The sequence below is a fragment of the Macaca fascicularis genome, chromosome 5, assembly GCF_037993035.2.
Source record: "Macaca fascicularis isolate 582-1 chromosome 5, T2T-MFA8v1.1".
Taxonomy (NCBI): domain Eukaryota; kingdom Metazoa; phylum Chordata; class Mammalia; order Primates; family Cercopithecidae; genus Macaca; species Macaca fascicularis.
Window position 1 is genome coordinate 154,996,174 of NC_088379.1, and position 23,876 is coordinate 155,020,049.

The 23,876-nt window shown below is 37.8% G+C and overlaps 1 protein-coding gene across 15 annotated transcripts in view; it reads left to right on the plus strand.

The window, feature by feature from the left end:
* Positions 1 to 23,876, plus strand: part of DCLK2 (doublecortin like kinase 2) — a 180,701-nt gene that overhangs the window by 21,375 nt on the left and 135,450 nt on the right. For all 15 annotated transcript variants that reach the window (XR_277458.5, XR_012435156.1, XR_012435155.1 and 12 more), the window contains exon 2: positions 2,842 to 3,176. Coding sequence is in view for 7 of the 15 variants with exons in the window: in XM_005556049.4 (XP_005556106.2) it covers positions 2,842 to 3,176 (335 nt within the window). In the remaining 8 variants the exon portion in view is untranslated. The remainder of the gene's footprint in view (positions 1 to 2,841; positions 3,177 to 23,876) is intronic.

A 23,876-nucleotide genomic window follows, 5' to 3' on the forward strand; every position in this document is an offset into this window, starting at 1 on the left:
GATTACTAACGTGGGTTTCATACCATGTCAGCACCTAGCATGAGAACTTGTGCATAGTAGGCACTCAGTGCACATTGTGAGGAGTTGTCTAAGCTTAAAGGACATAGGGCCATGGGTACGGGGAAGAGGGTGAGGCTATTGAACTGTTAGTTGTGTCTGCCATGGATGTAGAGAGCCCTATCTTATAGGCATTTGCCAACCTTGTAGGCATTTGCCAGCCTGGCTCAAAACTTTAATACATGTTTATGGTGGAACTAGTCTATAAGTTTGGTTTGTGTGCTTTATAGGGACAGGGTCTTGCTCTGTTGCCTAGGCTGGAGTGCAGTGGTGAGATTATATCTCTCTGTAGCCTTGAACTCCTGAGCTCAAGTGATCCTCCTGTCTCAGCCTCCTAAGTAGCAAGGACTACAGATGTGTGCCACCATGTCCTGCTAATTTTTGTATTTTTAGTAGAAACAGGATCTTGCTATGTTACCCAGGCCTGTCCTGAACTCCTGGCCTCAAGCAGTCCTCTTGCCTTGGCTTTCCAAAGTGCTGAGATTACAGGCATGAGGTACCATGCCAAGCCTACAAATTTTTAATGGAAACATTATGAAGGGAAGGAGGGAGAATGGGAAGGAATTAAAATTTATCTGTAATTGCACAAAAACAAATTAAGGAGCTTCCTTTACCTACTTCATTCTGACATTTGGAACCTGTATAAGGAAACAAAACACAGAGAAATTTAAGAAGCAGCTCTCCTTGTGGATATGTCAGTTGTGTAGAGACAGGTTGACCAAGGAAATCGGCTATATGAAATTTGCTCTTTTGTTTCGTTTTTCATTGTTACTCTTTATATAGGGATAGGCTTTCCCCTAGCTGACTTACTACTTATCCCTGCCCTTTTTTTAAAAAAAAAATTACCTTCTTTTGCTAATATTCTTTTTTCTCTTTCATCTTATATTTTGAATCAGAATATAGACTTAAAGTTTTATGATAGGTAAAAATAGTAAGAGCTTTTTGATGTGAGAGTTGCTTTCTCTATGAGGTTAAAGCAAAATTCTATTTTGCCCGTTAATACATATGTGTAGTTATAGTTAATTTTGTTAAATTGATAACTGTTTTTGAAATTATATGACATTTTCCCAAGTGATCGTACTGTGAAAAATGATTTAGATAAGCCTATAGAGATGAAAAAATCTCTAAATGGTGGTGGTTGGGCTAGATTTCACTTTACTGGTGTAGAAACAGTGTTAAAGCCTGTGATTGGTTCCCCAGTTATCTTGGGCAGTGCTCTAGTTATACCCTTAGATAGAAGACCATGCTCCTCTTTTTAAGCCATTCTTGGGGCCAGGCACTGTGGCTCATGCCTTATAATCCCAACACTTTGGGAGGCCAGGGTGGGCGACTCGCTTGAACACAGGAGTTCAAGACTAGCCTGGGCAACATAACAAAAACATTGTCTCTACTAAAAATACAAAAATTTGGCCAGGCAAAGTGGCATGCACTTGTAATCCCAGCTACTTGGAACGCCGAGGTGGGAGAATCACTTGAGTCCAGGAGGTTGAGGCTGCAGTGAGCCATGATTGCGCCACTGCAGTCCAGCCTGGGCAACAGAGACCCTGTCTCAAAATAAATAAATAAATAAATAAAATAAAAATAAAATCTTCTTGTATGCCTGATCTGTTACTGAATTATTCATGTACCTTCGGAGGCTCTAAAATTCTCCATTAATCAGGATTTCAAGAACATTATGATAATAGTTTAATATGAATATTAATAAGGTTTTTCTCAGGAATTCCCTTTCACTATTTTGGTTACTTCTGTTTTAAGCATTTATAATATTTCAGGTTCATATTAATATTATTAATGATGAGTGTTATACTGAATATGTGAAAAAATAATGGATTCTTTTTAGAAAAACTTTAGTATAACCCTGTTATCTTGTGTGTCAAAAAGTCAAGAATGTAAAAACATGGGGTGATTCTGACTTTCCTAAAAGAAAAATTGTGGTATCTTAACATAAAATTTTTGGAAATTTTGGAACGTAAAATATCAGTAAGCATTGAATTAATAAGCCACTTGGCAAATAATACAGCTCTTATGTTGTACTTAATAAAAATTAAGCAGAAGGTTTCATGACTAATGAACACATCATTTTAACTACTTCAGGTCCTCTTCTGTTTAAGTAGTTACAGAAAAGTGTTGTATATTTAAAGAACAGTTATTTTAAATTTACATTCTGTAAGAAGAAAAGTGGCTGAAGTTTATTTCTTTGAGCTGCCAGAACTCTTCCTTAATGTTTATGGTGCTTCATTAATTTAGTGCGTGACCTTGTACCTGAGTATAATTGAGTCAGCTGTGTGAAAATGTTGTGATTATTCTTTGATTAGAACTGAAATCTATAATTAGAAGCAAGATATTTTTATTTCCTTATATCAGTATGTTCTGATATAATTATTTCTACCAGAATGAGATTTTTTTAAAACCAAATTAATAAATAGGAGGTTTTGGGAATCAGAAAGTACTTTAGAATTCAGCTGGTTCAGCCACTTCAGTTTATTGCTGATGATACTGAGGACCAAAGTGTGGAGAAATGAATTATCCAAGGTGACACATTTGGTCAACATATTTGGTCCAGTGCTTCTCGCCCTGTAATCCTTGTTATTCTCTCAAAACCAATCTAGCCTATTTAAAAGAGAGGGAGGTGGGAGAATGCCAAAGGAAAAGGGTGAACATCCCCTTTTAGTGAACCTGCTAAGGTTAAGGGTTCACTTAATGGGTCTCCAGCATCTGTTCTTTAGACTAAATGCTTCTATGGTAGAGATATTCATGCTAATAGAATCAAATTTTGGTTTTTAGGTGAGAGCTACGTGTGTGCATCCAATGAACCATTTCGTAAAGTCGATTACACCAAAAATATTAATCCGAACTGGTCTGTGAACATCAAGGGTGGGACATCCCGAGCCCTGGCTGCTGCCTCCTCTGTGAAAAGTGAAGTAAAAGAGAGTAAAGATTTCATCAAACCCAAGTTAGTGACTGTGATTCGAAGTGGAGTGAAGCCTAGAAAAGCCGTGCGGATCCTTCTGAATAAAAAGACTGCTCATTCCTTTGAACAAGTCTTAACAGATATCACCGAAGCCATTAAACTAGACTCAGGAGTCGTCAAGAGGCTCTGCACCCTGGATGGAAAGCAGGTAAGATGCTTCTAGCTGCCAGCTCTCCATCTGACTTTTAAACTCCCTGTGCCATGGTGGCCACATAGTCAACAATAGAAATTTAGTAGCCTGCTAGAAATCCTTCTAGGAGTCCTACTTGAGAAGAGTGTGTGTGTGTGTGTGTGTGTGTGTGTGTGTGTATGTGTGGGTGTGGGTGTGTGTATGTAAAATTAACCTTTTTTTGTGAAAAATGTAAGTGACTCACAAGTGAGTATAGAGAAGTCTATCATATACTTCTTTTGGTTATTGGAAGGAAAATGTAAATTTCTGAGGGAAAAGTTTAAGTTGAGGAGACACCCTGTGTTAAATGGCATGTCGTCTAGTTATGAATAAGAACCACTGTTGATTCGTAAAGTCGTTATGGACTTGGGTATCACAGGAGTCAAAATTAAAAGTATTTAACATTCTTAGAAAAGCCTTTTCTTCCCCACTTATATATAATAGGGAAAATGTATTTCAAAAGACAGTACTTTTATAGGAATGTCCGTAAAAGTTTCATAGGGAGCACTGGAGGTAATTAGTCAGCATTTTTGAAAAATGAAAAATTGCACAGGAAAAAGCAATTTAAATTATGGCAACAATGTATCAGGGAATCTAAGGGACAAAAAAAGTTGGCATATTGCAAGAACACATGAATAGAGTTATATAAGAGTTGAATTTTGCTACAATCAGATTATCATTGCTAAAAAGAAGCCTGGCTTCTGAAGTGTATTTCCCCCCAAATTCCATAAAGTTAAATTGTTTATATTTACATTGTAGTAAAATTATAGTTTCCAAAATTAAATTTGTTTCTTTGTTCCATTTTGCCTCTTCCCTGTAACATACTTAATTTATTTTGAAGTGTTTGGCTCTTGAAGTGCTGAGAATGAATAATATAAAACACTAAGCAGTGTCTTTGGGAAAAACACAATCAAATTAGTCTCCAATTTTCTAAGACCAGATCTAGTTAGTACAGTGCTTGCTGAAACATTAACAATTTAAAAAAATATATGTTCTAAAGATTCCAGTAGATTATGGTAAAATTAGAATGACATTTCTGATTAATTAATGAGATACATGGTGCCTCACAGCCACCTGCCCCCAAACGTGTGTGAATGATGATAGACACTTTGTACAATTTAGTGAATAGCACAGTACAACACAAAACACCTTAAGATTTACTCTGCAAGTAAGTAAAAATAAATTAGGCCAAGGAAAAAGGTATTTGACAAATCAAATAGTTGGTTATTGCTGGGCACAGGGAAGACACATATAGAGACAAATATTTAAGATACCTAACCAAAGAAAAAAATCTCAACTCACCAATTTAGGGGGAAAAGGCATGTAAACAGTAAATACAGGTGTGATTTGAAAAATTAGAGCTCAAATTTGGAAATCTCCAAATGAATGACATTCAGGAAAAATGTAGGTGAAATAAAAGAAGTTGTAGTCAGGTGTGGTGGTGCACTCCTGTAGTTCCAGCTACTTGGGAGGCTGAAGTGGGAGGATCCTTTGAACCCAGGAGTTTGGGGCTGCAGTGAGCTATGATTGTGTGACTGCACTCCAGCCTGAGTGCTGGTGACAAAAAAGACCACATCTCCTTAAAAAAAAAAAGGAAATCGAGCATCTAAGTAAACTAATTGAAATAATAACCATTGAAATTTAAAGTTATTCACAAAATTATCCTTAAAAAGGCCCCAGACTATACATATAAAAATGTTAACTAAAGCACATGCAACTAAAAATCAACATTTCAAAACAATACAGTGTGATGAATAGGACTTATGCTGGTAATTAAAGGATGGCTTACTATTGAGAAACTTCTTTATTCGTGACATCTATAGGATAAAGCATAATTGCACATATTCATAATCCTAAACAAATGTTGCAAAGGCATTTGATAAAATACTCCATATTCAGTTAAAGATTTAGTAATAAAAACAGGTAAAATTACACTGAAAAAAACAAATTTCTATCTGAAACAACAAGCCAATGTATTACAAAGTAAATAAACACTGGAAATATTTCTGTGACAGTCAGGTCCAAGATAAGGATGCCTGATGGCGCCAGTATTCAACATTCCTCTATACATTCTTTGATTTTTACTTATAGTTTACTAGAATTTCAGTAAGAATCTAAATGAGATTTTTTTAGGAGGGGTAGATAGGGAACCTAACAAAGTGATTTTTAAAGTTAATCTGGAAGAATAGGAAAATTTTGGAAATAATGATTAATGGGCTCTGATGCTATTGGATACTAAATCATCATTCTCATACCACAGCAAAAATAAATTCCAGGTGTGTTAGAAATATAGATGTCAAAATGAAACAAAAGAACTAAAAGTATGTCAATAATTATGTTGAAATGGGAACAGATTTTCTAAGCATAAGGTAATGGGAAAATCAGAAAGGGTAAGATTGAATGGACAACATAAAAATGAAAACTTTCTGGATGCCAAGCAAAGGTTTATATGCTTTAATATTGAGTTTAGTAATTTAATATGAAAAAGACAAATGCTACAATGAAAAAGATGAATAGAAGTCTAAACAATTTGAAAAGACAGAATTAGTGAACATTAAAAAATTGTTCAGTTTCACAAAAAGGTGAATTAAAGAAGGGAGATATTTTAATATTTAAAACTGACAAAGAAAATGTTCACTGTTTCTGAATATGCAGTGAATTGGTATTCTCAAATGGTGATGGAAGTATAAAATTCATAAACTTTATGAAAAGCAATTTGTTAATGTGTATAACTATACAGATGTTCTTACTATTTGAACTAGTAAATTAGCTTTTGGAATTTATCCTAAATGACCTGACATGCAAACATAATTACACAAAAAATTTCATCCCAGAATAAAAGCAAAAAGTTGAAAGCAGTTTAAAAATCCCTAAAGTAAAAAATAGTTAAGTTATATTACCATGGAATTCATATGTACTGGCCATTGAAAATTATGGTTGGAGTAATATTTAAAGACATGAGAAAATGTTAAATGGAAAAAGCAAGAAACAAATTCCATGTAATATTTTCAGTTCTTTGTACAGTTAAATAAGTAGCAGCAGAAGTATTTTTTAAAGCTAATTCAGAAGGAAACAAGATTATACTTGCCATCAGAAATTGAATATTTGCTGTTCTGATATCCATTACTGCTTCCTAATGTCTGCTCAAAAACAAAAACTCAAGCACTGGGAAAAAAAAGACTGATCTCAGTCAGATTTTAGAAATTCAAACACATGACTAAATTTTTTTTTCGTGTGCCAAAAAAAGATCTTTTAAGACTTTCGAGTAAAATATTTCCTTGGAAAAATTAGATTTAATTTTTGATAAACACAACATTGGATATTGCATTTTTCAGTGAACTGGGTATCCTTGAAAGCTCTCATTTTCTTGGTGCTGAGTCCATGTTGTACTATATAGGTGAACTTGCTAATCCTCAAAACTTCAAGTCTGTTTTTGGTTGATATAAGTATAAAGGTAACATGAAATCTGCAAACCTTTAAATGAGCAGTGCTCAATTTGATCTTTTTATAATAAAAAAATTTCCATGGGTATGCATGCTTGATCTTGGCCAAAAGGCCAAGAAGCAATTCTACAGGTATATAAAACTATCAGCGTTCTGAGAATTCTCAAGGAAAGGACAGCTTTCCTTAGAGGAAGAGAAAGGAATGAGAAAGGAACTAAGATCTGTTGATAAGTTGTCCATGCACAAAATTGTAAACTGTCTGCCTGAATTTTGTTTTTTGCTGGTTACTTCCTACCCAGATTGGTTGTTTTCATTTAATATTTTCCTGATCGTCAACGCAAGGATAGAAATTAAATAACTTTTAGGCAATTCACCATGAACAGTCACTGACTCCGTTGTGACACCTGTGTGAGAATTTTAAGGGGCCTGGTTATCCTTTGAGTTGGAAAGCATTCCTGATTGAAGACATGATGATGTGTCATGTGCCAGTAGCATTTATGTGGCTAAAACAGTGTCCCTTGAATCTTTTCTTCCCTCAAAATGGATGAACACATGTTACTGCTAGCAATGACTCCATTTACAAGGTCTGACTTGGTTATTAAAACTGATTAAATTTTATGTCTGTTTATAAAATCACTTCAAATAAAATCGTATTTAGGATTTTGTCCATATTCTTGGGTTTTCTTTAGAGCAGTGATTCTCAACCAGGGACAGTTTTGTCCCTAGGGCAGGTATGGCACGGTCTAAAGTCATTTTTTGATTGTTGAAGCTGGGATTGGGGATTCCACTGGCATCTGGTGGGTAGAAGCCGGGGATGGTGCCCATCATCCTACGATGCGCAGGACAGCCACGACATCATCCTTCCTTGTCCATGATATTAACAGTGCTGAGATTCAGAAATCCTGGTGTAGAGTAAGTGAGCTGATTCAAAAGAAAGTGCTGCTTGTTTGAATAAGTATTAACTTTGTTATTAGGCCATATGCTAAGCTTTATTTCAGAATTTATAGATGTCCTGATAGTCTCTCTGTCCGTTTCTTATCTATTCATGTGATTGATGCAAGATTGTTAGAATGTCACGGTTTGTAGGGTCTTTTTTTTTTTTTTTTTTTTTTTTTTTTGAGACAGAATCTTACTCTGTCACCCAGGCTGAAGGGCAATGGCAGTCTCGGCTTACTGCAGCTTTGACCTCCTGGTCTCAAGTGATACTCCCATTTCAGCCTCCTGAGTAGCTGGGACTACAGGCACATGACACCATGCCTGGCTAATTTTTGTGTTTTTGTAGAAATGGGGTTTCCTTGTGTTTCCCAGGCTGATCTTGAGCTCCTGGGCTCAAGCGATCCACTTACCTTGGCCTCTGAAAGTGCTGGGACTACAGTCATGAGATGCTGCACGCCCAGCCAGTTTGTAATCTTTATTGTCGTAGATTTAAATCTATTTGTTTTCATTGTGTGAGGCTGATCTATGACTGAGTAGCACAGCTTTGCAGGGGATTAAAGACATCCCAAATGGTTTTACTGAGAATTGAAAGTGAAGTGTAAGGTTAGCTGGGCATGGTGATGCTCGCCTGTAGTCCCAGCTATTAGGGAGGCTGAGGCAGGAGGATTACTTGAGCTCCAGTGTTCGAGGCTGCAGTGAGCTGTCGTTGCACCACTGCATGCCAGCCTTGGGGACAGAGTGAGATCCTGACTCAAAAAAGAGAATGAACAAAGGCCGGGCACGGTGGCTCAAGCCTGTAATCCCAGCACTTTGGGAGGCCGAGATGGGTGGATCACAAGGTCAGGAGTTCAAGACCAGCGTGGCCAATATGGTGAAGCCCCGTCTCTACTAAAAATACAAAAAAATTAGCCAGGCGTGGTGGCACATGCCTGTAATCCCAGCTACTTGGGAGGCTGAGGCAGGAGAATCGCTTGAACCCAGGAGGTGGAGGTTGCAGTGAGCCAAGATTGCGCCACTGCACTCCAGCCTGGGCGATAGAGCGAGACTCCATTAAAAAAAAAAAAAAAAAGAATATGAAGTGTGAGGAATCATTTAATCTCGTGAGTTTTCAAGTACTGTACTTAATACTTAAAAGTGGTATCATGGTTACTGATTTTCTAAAAACATAATATATAACATATGTTTATAGATGTGATGACCAGAAAACATGATCTGTAAAGAGAAGTCATGGTTATTCTCTACTTAAGTAATTTTATTTTAACTTGCAATTAATTTTGATTAAATGCTTCACTTAAATGCTTTTAAAAATAAAACCTTCTTGCACTTTTGAGTTAAAGGGATTGTATAGGAAAACAAATTTACTTTTTAAATTTTTTGAAAGAGTGACATTCTCATAATAAAATACAGCAGGGAGAATTTTTAAAAATACCTCTATTCTGTTAAGAGATTAAAAGGTCCAAATATGGCTTTTGTCCACGTCTAAAAAAAAAAAAAAAATCTAGCTTTTAGCTTTCCCAGAAACAGCAGTTTTAACATAAAAGAAACGTATTCTGTGGAATTTTGGAACAAGTTGATTCTTGTCATGGGCAAAGGCAAAACAGAATCAGAAATTGCTTGCAGTTGATTCTTTATGGGTAAAATACTTCCAGACTTTGGGACCACTGCCAGCCTTAGGATGCTCACATGCAACAGGTCCTCTTTGGGGAACATGGCAACTCCTTGGAGTGCCTGCTCTTATCAGCCATCTTAAAGTTTATGAAGGTTCCCATCTTCACTTTTAAAAACTTTAGCTATTTTGTGGATACCATAACATAAATAGTATTTATTTTGTACTTTAGCTTTCTGGAATCACATTTTCTAGTGAAGATTCCTTTTTTTGAATCACCTAACCATATTTAGATAAAGCAATCTCTTCTCAAAAGTTGCTACATAAAACTCAAATTGTTGATAAGTATTCACAAACATTTTCTACAATTTATTTAACCTTGTTATAATTTTTCCTTAAAGTAGATAAGGACAGACTTTGGTTTTAATTCTCACACTGCTCCCAATGCATGCAGTTCCTTTTTTTTTGGGGGGGGTGGGATGGAGTCTAGCTCTGTCGCCAGGCTGGAGTGCAGTGGCGTGATCTCGGCTCACTGCAGTCTCCGCCCCCTGGTTCAAGCGATTCTCCTGCCTCAGCCTCCCGAGTAGCTGAGATTACAGGCACGTGCAAGCACACCCAGCTAATTTTTTTTTCTTTGTATTTTTAGTGGAGACTGGGTTTCACCATGTTGGCCAGGATAGTCTCAATCTCCTGACATCATGGTCCGCCTGCCTCAGCCTCCCAAAGTGATGGGATTTCAGACGTGTAATAACTTTAGGTAATTCAGTAACTTTTAGGCAATTCGCCATGAACAGTCACTGACTTCATCGTGACATCTGTGTGAGAGTTTTAAGGGGCTGGTTTATGAAGTTTGTGAAGGTTCCCACTGTGCCCGGCCACATTTCCTTTTGCAGATGATAGAAATCTAGACAACTGAGTTTTGTCTTACTGGATACATTCGCACCTGCAAAATGTGTAGCCCTGGTCTCCCTCAAGTAATGGAAAATTTATCTCAACCAAGAATTAACAGACTAAGAGCAACTAGTAGGATGTTTCTGTTCAGCAGGAAATACAAGTATAGAAAGGGAGGAAAAATGTTATTTTTTTATTTGATTCCTGATCTAAAGTGACTTACCTTAAAACAAAAGGGGGATGGACGTAGGGCTTAAATCTTTGCTTCTGATGAACTCCTTTTGAAAGAGTAATCTAAAAAGTGTGAAGAAAGAAGGAAATGTTTAGATATCCTTCTTCTTTTTAAGCTTGCATTTTGCCATTTTGATATCCATTGTAAAGCAATTTCCCTTGACCTTAAATATTTTCTCCTTTTTAATGGGGGACTGGAGGAAAACACTGAAATCCTGTCAGTTGCAAATTAGAAGAGAGATTTAGAAGAAACAATTTCAGCTCCAACAAATTATGCAATGTAAAGTGTAGGTGGGATAAAAATGACATCACTGCAAACTCTTTTGTTTCCTTAATTATTCCTTTGATGTCTAAGGGGAGTAATGCATGCAGCATAAAGATAGTGTTAAAATTAGTTATTAAGCTGAAATTTTATGCACTACCAAATTTTGTTATAAAATGTATTTTTCTTGGATTATAGTAATGGTTATCACAATATTTTGTTACATATGTATTTGACAATATGTAGAGTAATAGCTAACCGCTTAATTAGGTAATAGATAACAACTCATAGCTTACTATGCCAGACATTATGTTCATGCTTTATTTTTTTAATATGTGCCTTTTTGAACTTCAGTAGCTTTTAGGACACAGTGGTTTTTGGTTACGTGGATGAATTGTATGGTGGTGAAGTCTGAGATTTTATTGCACCTATCACCTGAGTTGTGTCCATTGTACCCAACATGTAGTTTTTTATCCCCTACCAACTTCCACCCTTCCCACTTCTGAGTCTCCAAAGTCCTTTTTACCATCCTGTAAGCTTTTGTGTACCCATAGCTTAGTTCCCCCTTTTAAGTGAGAACATACAGTATTTGGTTTTCTGTTCCTGAGTTACTGCAGGTAGAATAATGGCCTTTAGCTCTGTCTAGGTTACTGCAAAATATATTATTTCAGTCTTTTTTATAGCTGAGTAGTATTCCATGGTATATGTATATCACGTTTTCTTTATCCACTCATTGGTTAATGGGCACTTAGATTGGTTTCATGTCTTTGCAGTGGTGAATTGTGCCAAGATAAACATATGCATGCAGTGTCTTTTTGATATAATGACTTCTTTTCGTGTGTGTAGATACCCAGTAGTGAGGTTGTTGGATCAATTGGTAGATCTACTTTTAGTTCTTTAAGAAGGCTTTGTACTGTTTTCCATAGAGGTTGTACTAATTTACATTCCTACCAGCATTGTATAAGTGTTCCTCTTTCACCACATCCACATTAGCATCTGTTGTTTTTTGACTTTTTAATAATGGCCATGCTGGTAGGGGTAAGGTGGTAGGTATGTCATTGTGGTTTTAATTTGCTTTTCCTGGATGATTAATGATGTGGAACATATTTTAGTATTTTTGTTGGCCGTTTGTATATCTTCTTTTAAAAAATATCTATTTGTCATTTGCCCACTTATTGATGGGGTTATTTGTTTTTCTCACTGATTTGAGTTCCTTGTAGATTCTGGGTATTGGTCCTTTGTTGGATGCATAGTTTGCAAATATTTTCTCCTGTTGTGTAGGTTGCCTGTTTACTCTGATAATTCCTTTTGCTGTGCAGAAACTTCTTAGTTTAATTAGGTCTCATTTCATTTATTTTTGTTTTGGTTACATTTGCTTTTGGGGTCTTAGTCACAAATTATTTACCTAGGCCAGTGTCCAGAAGAGTTTTTCCTAGGTTTCCTTCTAGAATTTTTATGGCTTCAGGTCTTAGATTTAAATCTTTGATCCATCTTGAGTTGATTTTTGTATATGATGAGGGATAGGGAATCCAGTTTCATTCTTATACATGTGGTTATCCAGTCTTCCCAGCACCACTTACTGAATAGGGTTTCCTTTCCCCAGTGTATGCTTTTGTCTGCTTTGTCAAAGATCAATTGGTTCTAAGAATTTTAGTTTCTCTCTAGATTCCATATTCTGTTCTGTTGATCTGTGTATGGTTATACCAGTACCATCCTGATTTGCTAACTGTAGCCTTATAGTATAATCTGAAGTCAGGTAATGTGATGCCTCCAGATTTGTTCTTTTTGCTTAGGATTGCTTACTTGGGTTCTTTTTTGGTTCTGTATGAATTTTAGGATTCTTTTTTCTAATTCTGTGAAAAAATGACGTTGGTATTTTGATAAGAATTGCATTGAATTTGTAGATTGCTTTGGGCATATGATCATTTTCATAATATTCTTCCAATCCATGAGCATGGTATGTTTTTCCATTTGTTGTGTCATCTTAGATTTCTTTCAGCAGTGTATTGTAGTTCTTCTTCTAGAGATCGCTCATCTCCTTGGTTAAGCATATTCCTAGGTATTTTATTTTATTTTTTGCAGCTATTGTATAAAGGATTGAATTCTTGATTTGATTCTCAGCTTGGTCATTGTTGATATATAACAGTGCCACTGATTTGTGCACTTTGTAACCTGAGACTTTATTTACCAAATTTAGGAGTCAGAGAAATCCTTAGAATTGTCTAGGTATATGATAATGTCATCAGCAAACTTAGATAGTTTGACTTCCTGTTTTCCAGTTTGGATGCCCTTTCTTTCTTTTGCCTTATCGCTCTGGCTGGGACTTCCAGTAACTGTATTGAATGGAAGTGGTAAAAGTGGGCATTGTTGTCCTGTTCCAGTTCTTAGGGGGAATGCTTTCAACTTTTCTCCATTCAGTATAATGTTGGCTGTGGGTTTGTCTGATAATGGCTTTTATTATTTTGAGATATGTTCCTTCTGTGTCTAGTTTGTTGAAGGTTTTCTTTTTTTTTCTAAATCATAAAAGGATGCTGGCTTTTATTGAATGTTTTTTCTGCATTGATTGAGATGCTCATATTGTTTTTTTAAAATTCTGTTTATGTGATGTATCTCATTTATTGACTTGTATTTATTAAATTATCCATGCATGCCTGGGATGAAACCCACTTGACTGTGGTGAATTAACTTTTTTTTTTTTCTTCCCCCAAACAGAGTCTTGTTCTGTCGCCCAGGCTGGAGTGCAGTGGTGTGATCTTAGCTCAGTGCAACCACTGCCTCCTGGGTTCAAGAGATTCTCGTGCCTCAGCCTCCCGAGTAGCTGGAATTATAGGCACATGCCACTATACCTGGGTAATTTTTGTATTTTTAGTAGAGACAGAGTTTTGTCATGTTGGCCAGACTGGTCTCTTAATTCCTGACCTCAGGTGATCTGCTCGCTTCGGCCTCCCAAAGGGCTGGGAATTACAGGTGTGAGCCACTGTGCCCAGCCGTAATTATCTTTTTGATGTATTGTTGGATTCAGTTTGTTAGTATTTCATTGAGGATTTTTGCATCTATGTTCATCAGAGATATTGGTCTGTAGTTTTCCTTTTTGTTATGTCCTTTTCTAGTTTGGGTTTCAGGGTAGTACTGGGTTAATAGAATGAGTTAGGGTGGATTCCCTCTTTCTCGGTGTTTCAGAATAGTTTCAATAGGATTTGTACCAATTCCTCTTTGAATGATAGAATTTGGCTGTGAATCTGGCCCTAGGCTTTTTTTTTTTCTTTTTTGGCAGTTTTTGTATTGTTGATTCAATGTCACTACTAGTTACTGGTCTGTTCAGGATTTATATTTCTTTCTGATTCAAGCTAGTAGGGTTGTATGTTTCCAGGAATTTGTGCATTTCCTCTAGATTTCCACGTTTGTATGCATAGAGATGTTCATAGTAGTCTTGAATGATCATTTTTATTTTTGTTGTGTCCGTTGTAATGTTTCTATTTTCATTTCAAATTGAGTGTATTATTGGTTAATCTAGCTAATGGTTAATTTTTGTTTATCTTTTCAAAGAAATAACCTTTTTTAATTGATCTTTTGCATTGTCTTTTTTATATCAATTTCATTTAGTTTTGCTCTGATTGTTATTGTCTATTTTCTTCTGCCAGTATTTGGTTTAGTTCTTATGTCTCTAGTTCCTTGAGGTGTGACATTAGGTTGTCAATTTGTGATCTTTCAGATTTTTTGATATGAGCATTTAGCTCTGTAAACTTTCCACTTAGCACTGCTTTTGCTGTATCCCAGAGGTTTTGACAACTTGTGTCACTATTATTCATTTCAAAGAATTTTTAAATTTCCATTTTGATTTCAGTGTTAACTCAAAAATTATTCAAGAGAAGATTGTTTAATATCTGTGTATTTGTATAGTTTTGAGGGTTCCTTTTGTAGTTAGTTTTATTCCATTGTGGTCTGAGAAGATACTTGAAGTAATTTTGATTTTTTAAAAATGTATTAAGATTTGTTTGGTGGCCTATCATATGGTCTATATATCTTGGAGAATGTTCCATGTACTTATTAGAAGAATGTATATTCTGTAGTTATTGGGTAGAATGTTCTGTAAATATCTGTTAGGTTTGTATGTTCTAGAGTGTAGTTTAAGTCCACGTCTCCTTGTTGACTTTCTGCCTTGATGACCTGTCTAGTGTTTTCAGTGGAGTGTTGCATTCCCCCACTGTTGTTGTGTTGCTATCTCTTTTCTTAGGTCTAGTAGTAACTTTTATGAATCTGGGAGCTCCAGAGTCAGGTGCATATATATTTAGGATTGTAATATCTTCCTGTTAGAGTAATCCTTTCATCATTAATGAACTTCTTTGTCTTTTATTTTTACCATTGTTGCTTTAAAGTCTGATTTGTCTGATACAACAATAGCTACTCCTGTTTGCTTTTGGTTTTTATTTGTGTGGAATATATTTTTCTACCCCTTTACCTTTATAAGAATCCTTACATGTTAGATTAGTCTCTTGAAAACAGCAGGTATTTGGTTTGTGAATCAAAAAAAAAAAAAAAAAAAAAAAAAAAATTCCACTCTGCCAATCTGTATCTTTTTAGGTAGTGTGTTTATACCATTTACATTCAGTGTTAATATTGAGAATGTAAAGTACTGTTCCTGTCATCATGTTGATTATTACTTAGATACTTTTATTAATCGTGGTATTTTTTTTATAGGCCCTGTGAGTTTTATGCTGTCAAGAGGCTCTATTATGGGGCATGTTGATCCTTTGTTTCAAGATTTAGAACTTCTTTTAGCATGTCTTGTGGGGCTGGTCGGGTAGTAACATTTCCATAGCATTTGCTTGTCTGAAAAAGACTTTATTTTGCCTTCATTTATGACACTTAGTTTTGCTGGATTCAAAATTCTTGGCTGACAGCTATTCTGTTTAGGGAGGCTAAAAATAAGACCCCACTCCCTTTTGGCTTATAAAGTTTCTGCTAAGAAGTCTTCTATTAGTCTGATAGGTTTTCCTATATAGGTTACCTGATGCTTTTGTCTCACTGCTCTTAGAATTCATTTATTTGTGTTGACTTTAGATAGTGTGATGACTATATGCCTTGGTAATGTTCTTTTTGCGATGAATCCCCCAGGAGTTCTTTGAGCTTCTTGTATTTGGAGATCTAAATCTCTAGCAAGACCAGGGAAGTTTTCCTTAATTATTCCTTCAAATAAGTTTTCCAACCTTTTTGCTTTCTCTTCTCCCTCAGGTATACCAATGGTTCTTAAGTTTGGCCAAATAATCCTGTATTTTCTGGAGGCTTTGTTCATTTCTTTTAATTATTTCTTTCTGGTTGGGTTAATTTGAAAGGCTTGTTTCTGAGTTCTGAAATTATTCTACTTTATTTAGTCTGTTAAAGGTTTCCACTGCATTTTGTAATTCCCTAAATGTGTTTTTCATTTCCAGAAGTCCTGATTGGCTTTCTTGAAAATTGTCTCTTTACAAAATTTGTCTTTCTCATCGTAAGTGGTTTTAAAATTTTCTTTATGTTGGTTTTTGCCTCTCTCTTTTATCTCCTTGTGTAGCTAATAACCTTTTGAATTCTTTAGTATTTTCAAAGATTTTATCTTGTTTTGGAGCCATTGCTGAAGAGCTAGTGTGATCTTTTGGTGCCATTATAGAACCCTGTTTTGTTGCCAGAATTATTTTTCTGGTTCCTTTTCATTTGGGTAGACTAATTTTTCTTGAATTTATTTTTGTTTCAGTTGTTTGTTTTTGTGGGTTTTCTTTCCCTTGAGAATGTGTCTTTAATGTTTATTGTAGCCTGACTTGGTTGGCTCTTGGTTCTTTCAGGGATGAAGACACTGTATGAGTTATTTGGTTATAGAGAGTCTTTGTATGATGGCTTTCTCAGGTGGTTGTATTAGCAATGTGCTTGGTGTGTGAGCAGGTTGATTGCTGTGGGATTGAAATGGCAGAGGTCTCTTGAAGCTTATCTCATTCCCTAGTGGTGTACAGTTTTTAATTAATTTATTTTCCGCAGTATTTACTCAGTTGAACAGTTCAGACTTCAGGCCAGTAGGGGAGGTATCCATGGCTAAAAACTGGTCATGGCTAAAACGGGTGGGTAAATGTAATATCCAGTGGTGATGGGTAAATGTAATATCCAGTGGTGAGCAGAGGTCCCAACCTTGATGGAGGTGGCCAGGGGAGCTCTTGGTGAAACTGTTGAAATCTTTTCAAGGGGAAGGGCGGGAGCCACCTCTGCTTCCCTGCGACACCAGCAGGAATGTAACTTCCCAGTTGCATTCCTGACCCAGTGTTCAGCTGTTCAGATCAGACAGACACCTCTTTTCATCTGCAGGCATGTTGCTGTTCTATGTAGAGAGGAATTGTGACTTTATACCTCGTGCAAGCCTGAACCTGGAGGGCACTCCTCCTGTGGGGATGCAGTCACCCTGAAGTGTTCCAGAAGGGCCATCTACAGGTGTATGTATCCATGCTGAGCTCCCATGGGGGAAGCCCCTGCTGTGTCTTCAGTAGTAGCTGAGGGGGAGAAGAAGCACTCCCTTCTCCAAGGTCCTTCACAAGCCCAGGGCTTCCTGGCTATTGGGGTAGAGCTGCAGACTTTCCCTGCTGAGCCCAGCACTGCGCCTATGCCTCTGCTGAGAGAAACTCCCACAAGTGGAAAGTTCAGGGACTCAAGGCCTGTGTCTGGATTCTTTTGTCCCATGTGATGTTCCCTTCCCCTAGAAGTAGGAGTCCCTGAGGACCAGACCACTATGAATGCTGCTGCTCCTCTAGGTCTAGCTACCCAGTGGATACTCCAGGCTGGCGCTAGGGAATGTCTGCAAGGGATCCAGTGATGTGACCGGTCCTCAAGTCTCCCAGCAGCAGGATACTAGCACCAGTGCTGATAGAGGTGGCAGGGGAGTGACATAGACTTTGAGATTCCTTGGTTATAAATAGCCTTAGCGTGTTGGCTTTCTCAAATGCCAGATTGTGTAGTAATGAACTGGTTATGTGGACAGAGTCAGGGCGTGTTGGTTAGCTAGGGTGATCAAGGCCATGGTGATAGGTGAGGTTACACACACGTTTTTCCCTTCCTGGATGCTGTGTTCTTCTACCTGGCGATGCTGTAATGTATTGGCTATGTTGGTTGACTCCTAGAGTGCAAAAGAGTGCCAGCTGTGGTGGTGGTGGTGGTGGTGGGATTTGTGTTTGCCATATGTTACCCAGGGGAGATACTCTGGTGTCTCAGGTGATGAGCAGTGCCATACGGCTTCCAAAAGTTTCTGTCCTTTGTGTTAAGCTACCAGGGTGGGTGGAGGGGCAATGCCAGGTTAGGGACTGGTTAAGGCGGGACTGCACTCTGGTTTTTCATGTGCAGTTGCAAGCAGTGGCCCCAGTGGGGATCAGGGGTCAGTTCTCTGGCCACTGGGGTAATGGTCCGGGGAGGAGTGCAGCTGCCTCTGCTGTACAGAAGAATCTGCCTGGGGAGTGGGGAATAGCAGACGGCAGTAATTCCCACCAGCTCCCACGCACTTGGCAAGGCAGGTCTCTCGTAGGCAGTGTTCCACTAGCAGCAGCTAGCTAAGTTCCAGGCAATCTGTGCTCAGAACTCAAAAATGCCTCAGGCCATAAAGCTTCCTTGAGGAGAGAGAAACCAGGGCTTTCAGGCTATGCCCCTCTTGGTCTGCCCCTGAAGCAGGGGTGCCCAGCTCCTGTGCTCATGACTGCAGCACACTTCCCACTCACTCCTTGGTTCTGGCTAAAGGGGTTCATCCCCACTTGAGATTATATTGCAGATCTCAGTTAGGAGCTTCTCTCAACCTGTGACTGCTGTCTGAGTTATCTGGCCGACTTCTGCAAGGTCCCCTGTGAAGTGGGATCAGGAATGGCTTCCCTCCGTCCCCGCTGGAGTCTGGGAATGGAGTCCCTGATGCCACTCCTTCTCATATATTCCCCACTGCTCAGTAAACCAGCTCCAGCACTGGGTAGGGCTAAGGGCAAAGGCCCTCCCCTGTGGTCTGGATTGCTGAGTTCCCCAGTGTGAGGTGTCATGGTGGCCATCTCTTCTTCTCGCATACTCTGGGGACTTATAGTTTTCCACCAGGCTCACAGTATAGGCTGCAGCCCTCTGCTTTTGTCAGAGGGTCTGTAGTTTCTTTCAGTTTTCCTGTTAAGTTCCTCTGTTGCTTCTTAGAAAAAAGTTCACAGCATGAATCAACACACACTATTTTGTCTTTTCAAGTGATAGAGGCCTGCAAACAATCCACCATCTTGGAAAAATTGTATATTCATATCCTCCACTGATCCTTACAACTTTGAGAGTTAGGTACTATAATTCCCATTTTACAGTGGGGAAATTGAGGCAAAAAAATCAAGTACCTATTCAGAATTACACAACTGGTGATGGAGCTAGGATTCATCCCCAGGAAGTGTGATTCTGGACCCTACAGTCTTCATGGCTGTCCTGTAAGCCCCGATGCTCAGGCTCTGAGAGAGGCTTCAATGGTAATGATGAGGGACAGGTCAAATTAAGTTAATCAGGTGATTTCAAAAAAAAAAAATTGTTGTAGGTTTTAGAGTGATGCAGTTTCACTTGGTGTTTACCAGATAAAAACCTAGGTAATAAGTTGTGTTGCAAAATTATACTTTTGAGTAGGATCTGAAAAATGAAAAAGTAGATTAAAGAGTGGTTAGTGCTAGACAAAAAGATGACCCTTAGAGTTATTTTATAGATTTAATTTTTAAAATTAGGGAATATGATGCTTCAGAAAATTTAGAAAATACAGAAAAAAATCTTTCAATTTTAATGCTATATTTTTGTAATTTACTATTCCTATACATATTTTCATATACAGTATACAAGTTTTTATTTCTTTTTTACAGAGAAAAATACTCAAGTATGTTTGCATTAGAAAAATTTAAACAATTCAGAAATACAAAAACTGAGAGTCTGTTCACATCTGCCTTTCTTTCCTGATCCCACTCTACTTCTTAAAGGGCATCATAATAACAATTTTGTTGGCCAGGCACAGTGACTCATGCCTATAATCCCAGCACTTTGGGAGGCCAAGGTGTGCCTCCTGGCCAGGCTGGTCATGAACTCCTGATCACTTGAGGTCAGGAGTTAGAGACCAACCTGGCCAACATGGGAACACCATCTGTACTAAAAATACAAAAATTAGCTGGGCATGGCAATGTGCACCTGTAATCTCAGCTACTCAGGAGGCTGAGCCTGGAGAATCACTTGAACCCAGGAAGCGGAGGTTGCAGTGAGCTGAGATCACGCCACTGCACTCCAGCCTTGACAACAGAGTTGAGTGAGGCTCTGTCTCAAAATAACAACAATAGTAATAACAATATTTGTGTTAATGCAGTTACATACATTCGTGCACATACTTTTTAAATAGCACGGTTTTTCCGTGTGATCATGTATCCTGGTGTTCTTATTGTACTCTTCCCTGTTGTTATGTCATCTTCATACTGCATACCTGAATGACTGAATAATGTTAAATTGGGTAGATATACCATGATTTATTCAGTCTATCTGTGGATGTTAGGGGTGTTTTTAGTTTTTCCTTCTTTTATCCTCGGAGCAACTTATTGTCCATAGATTTCAACATGCTTTAGATCATTTTCTTTCCTTGGGATAGTTCCTAGATATGGGTTACTTGAAGAGACTCTTAAGCATTTTGTGATTTGAGAGATACTATCAAAGCTGTAGACAAAAAGTTGTTCCAGTTGGCAAAGTCATGGATATATGCCCCAGTATTTCCAAACCTGGGAAAGGCTTACAAATGGATTAGATATGAAGCAGGCACAGTGCACACACTTCATTTGTTTTATGGAATAATACATAGTCTATGAAATTCCTATTGTGTAGATTGAGGCCTGCATTCCTCTTACCACCTCCACCTCTGCTACTTTCTGCTCTAGAAACTACTTAAATGAAAAGAGAAAAGCTAGTTGACTAGCATGTTGATTTTATGCCCAAAGCAAATACAGCCCGACGGACTCATCCTGAAAATATATAGCAGGGAAAAAAAAAGAGAAAATTTTTTTTTAGTGAGTAGCCCACATTATGATACTTTGTCACCTTAATCTTGAACTAAAAGACCTACCGTTTCATTAAATGTTTGCTTTATAACATTTGCCTCTATGCCAAAAGCCCTAAAAGTATGGTATGTAGTGAATTCAGCTGGCTTTTTGCTTTGTGACATTTACTCAGAATTGAGTTATAGATGCCTTGAAAAGTTAGTTAATGCTTTTGGTCATGGCTAACTTCTGAATTTGTTTTGTTGTTTTTGTATCTTATTATGAATGCCTGCTGATAGCAATTTATACCAGTATGTGTCATATATAACATTACTTTATAAATTTTATTAGATTTAATGAAAGGGTCATTTATTCATCATGCCTTATGAAAACAAGGACAGCTGCAAAGTCAATATAGTATTTTAGGATGTATAACCGATACAGGAAAATATTTAGTCCAGCTTTCTAATTTTGTAAATGAGAAGTGTTTGGGGACTCACAATAGATTTTGAGAGCCTATGATAAACTGTGGTTCTTGTCTTCCATGTAAAACCCCTAAGTCAAAATTTTGTATGTGATCAGCTAGTTTGTGGGTCGCTGTGCAGTTTAAGAAGCTCTGCTGTGGCTTGTTTTACTCTGTTCTGTTTAGTTGGAGGAAATGCTTACTTTCAGCCTTATTGTCATTGATTTCTCTGGAGAGAAAAGGCTAGGCTTAACTATGTGCATCTAATTGAATCTAAGTTAAAAATTGCTTGTTGGAGAAAAATAGTGCTGCAGTCTATACAAGCATACTTCGAAGATATGGCAGGTTTGGTGCCACACCACTGCAATGAAGTTAATGACACAATAAAGTAAATTAAAATAAAGTGAATTTTGTAATAAAGTACATCACACAAAATGTTTGGCTTCCTAGCACAGATAAGTTATGTTGAGCTATACTGTAGCCTGTTAAGTGTGCAGTAGCATTATGTCAAACAATGTACCTACCTTAATTTAAAAAGGTTTACTGCAGGCCGGGCACCGTGGCTCATGCCTGTAATCCCAACACTTTGAGAGGCCAAGGCAGGCGGATCACCTGAGGTCAGGAGTTCGAGACCAGCCTGGCCAATATGGTGAAACCCTGTCTCTACTAAAAATACAAAAATATCTAGGCATAATGGCAGGTGCCTTTAATCCCAGCTACTTGGGAGGCTGAGGCACGAGAATTGCTTATACCCAGGAGGCAGAGGTTGCAGTGAACGGAGACTGCGCCATTGCACTCCAGTCTAGATAACAAGAGTGAAACTTTGTCAAAAACAAAACAAAACAAAACAAAAAACACAAAACTAATGATCATCTAAGCCTTCAAGTCATAATCTTTTTGCTGGTGTAGGGTCTTGCCTTGATGTTGGTGGCTGCTGATTGATCAGGGTGATGGTTGCCAAAGGTGGGGGTGGCTATGGCGGTTTCTTAAAATAACAAAAGAGTGAAGTTTACCTCTTCCTTTCATGGAAGATTTCTGTGTATGTGTGATATGCTATTTGATAGCATTTTAGCCACAGTAGAACTTCTTTCAAAATTTTCAGTCCTCCCAAGTCCTTCTGCTGCTTTGTCAACTAAGTTTATGGAATATTCTAAATCCTTTGTTGTCATTTCAACAATGTTCATGGCATCTACACCAGGAGTAGATTCGACCTCAAAAAACCACTTTCTTTGCTCATCCATTAGAAGCGACTCCTATTCTGTTGAAGTTTTATCATGAGATTGCAGTAATTCAATCATATATTTAGGCTCCACTTCTAATTCTAGTTCTCTTGCTATTTCCACCACATCTACAATGACTTCTTTTGCTGAAGTATTAAACCCCTCAGTCATTCATGAGGGTTGGTGTCAACTTCTTCCAAACACCTGTTGATGTTAATATGTCGTTGACCTCTTCCCATGAATCATAAATGTTCTTCATGGTATTTAGAATGGTTTCCGGAAGGTTTTCCATTTACTTAGCCTGAATCCATCAGAGGAATCACTATGGCAAGTACAGCCTTACAAAATGTATTTCTTATATCAGACTTGAAAGTTGAAATGACTTCTTGATCCGGGAGCTGCAGAATGGATGTTGAGCTAGCAGGCATGAAAAAAACATGGATCTTGCTGTACATCTGCATCAGAGCTCTTAGATAACCAGGTGCAGTGTCAAAGAGCAGTAACATTTTTCCAGTAGGTCTCAACAGTGTGCTTAAAATATTCAGTAAACCATGCTGCAAATAGATGCAGTGTAATCCAGACTTTGTTGTTCCATTTGTAGAGCTCAGGCAGAGTAGATTTACTATAATTCTTAAAGGCCTTAGGATTTGGGGAATGGTAAATGAGCATTGGCTTCTTTTACTCTATTTGATAGCATTTTAGCCACAGTAAAACTTCTTTCAAAATTTGTCAATCCTCCCGAGTCCTGCTGCTGCTTTATCAACTAAGTTTATGGAATATTCTAAATCCTTTGTTGTCATTTCAACAATAGAGTATATACTCTATTACTAGGTATATACCCAAAGGATTATAAATCATTCTACTATAAAAACACATGCACACTTGTGTTTATTGCAGCACTATTCACAATAACAAAGCCTTGGAAGCAATCTAAATGCTCATCAGTGATAGATTGGATAAAGAAAATGCACATATACACCGTGGAATACTATACATCCATTAAAAAAGAATGAGTTCATGTCCTTTGCAAGGACATGGATGAAGCTGGAAACCATCATTCTCAGCAAACTAACACAGGAACAGAAAACTAAACACCACATGTTCTCACTTGTAAGTGGGAGTTGAACAATAAGAACACATGGATACAGGGAGGGGAACATCACACACCAGGGCCTGTCAGGGGTTGGGGGGCTAGGGGAGGGATAGCATTAGGAGAAATACCTAATGTAGATGACGGGTTGATGGGTGCAGCAAACCACCATGGCACGTGTATACCCATGTAACAAACCTGCACATTCTGTACGTGTATCCCAGAACTTAAAGTATAATAAAAAAAAAATTGGTTGTTTAATGTATCCACCTCCATCGGTTGTCTTAGCTGGATCTTCTGGATAACTTGCTGCAGCTTTTTCATCAGTACTTGCTGTTTCACCTCACACTTTTATGTCATAGCAAGGGCTTCTTTCCTTAAGCCTCATGAACCAACCTGTGCTAGCTTCCAGCGTTTCTTCTGTGTCCTCAGCAGGTCAGAGTTTTGTCACCTCTCTCAGCCTTCATAGAATTGAACAGAATTAGGACCTTGCTCTGAATTAGGCTTTGGCTTAAGAGAATGTTGTAGCT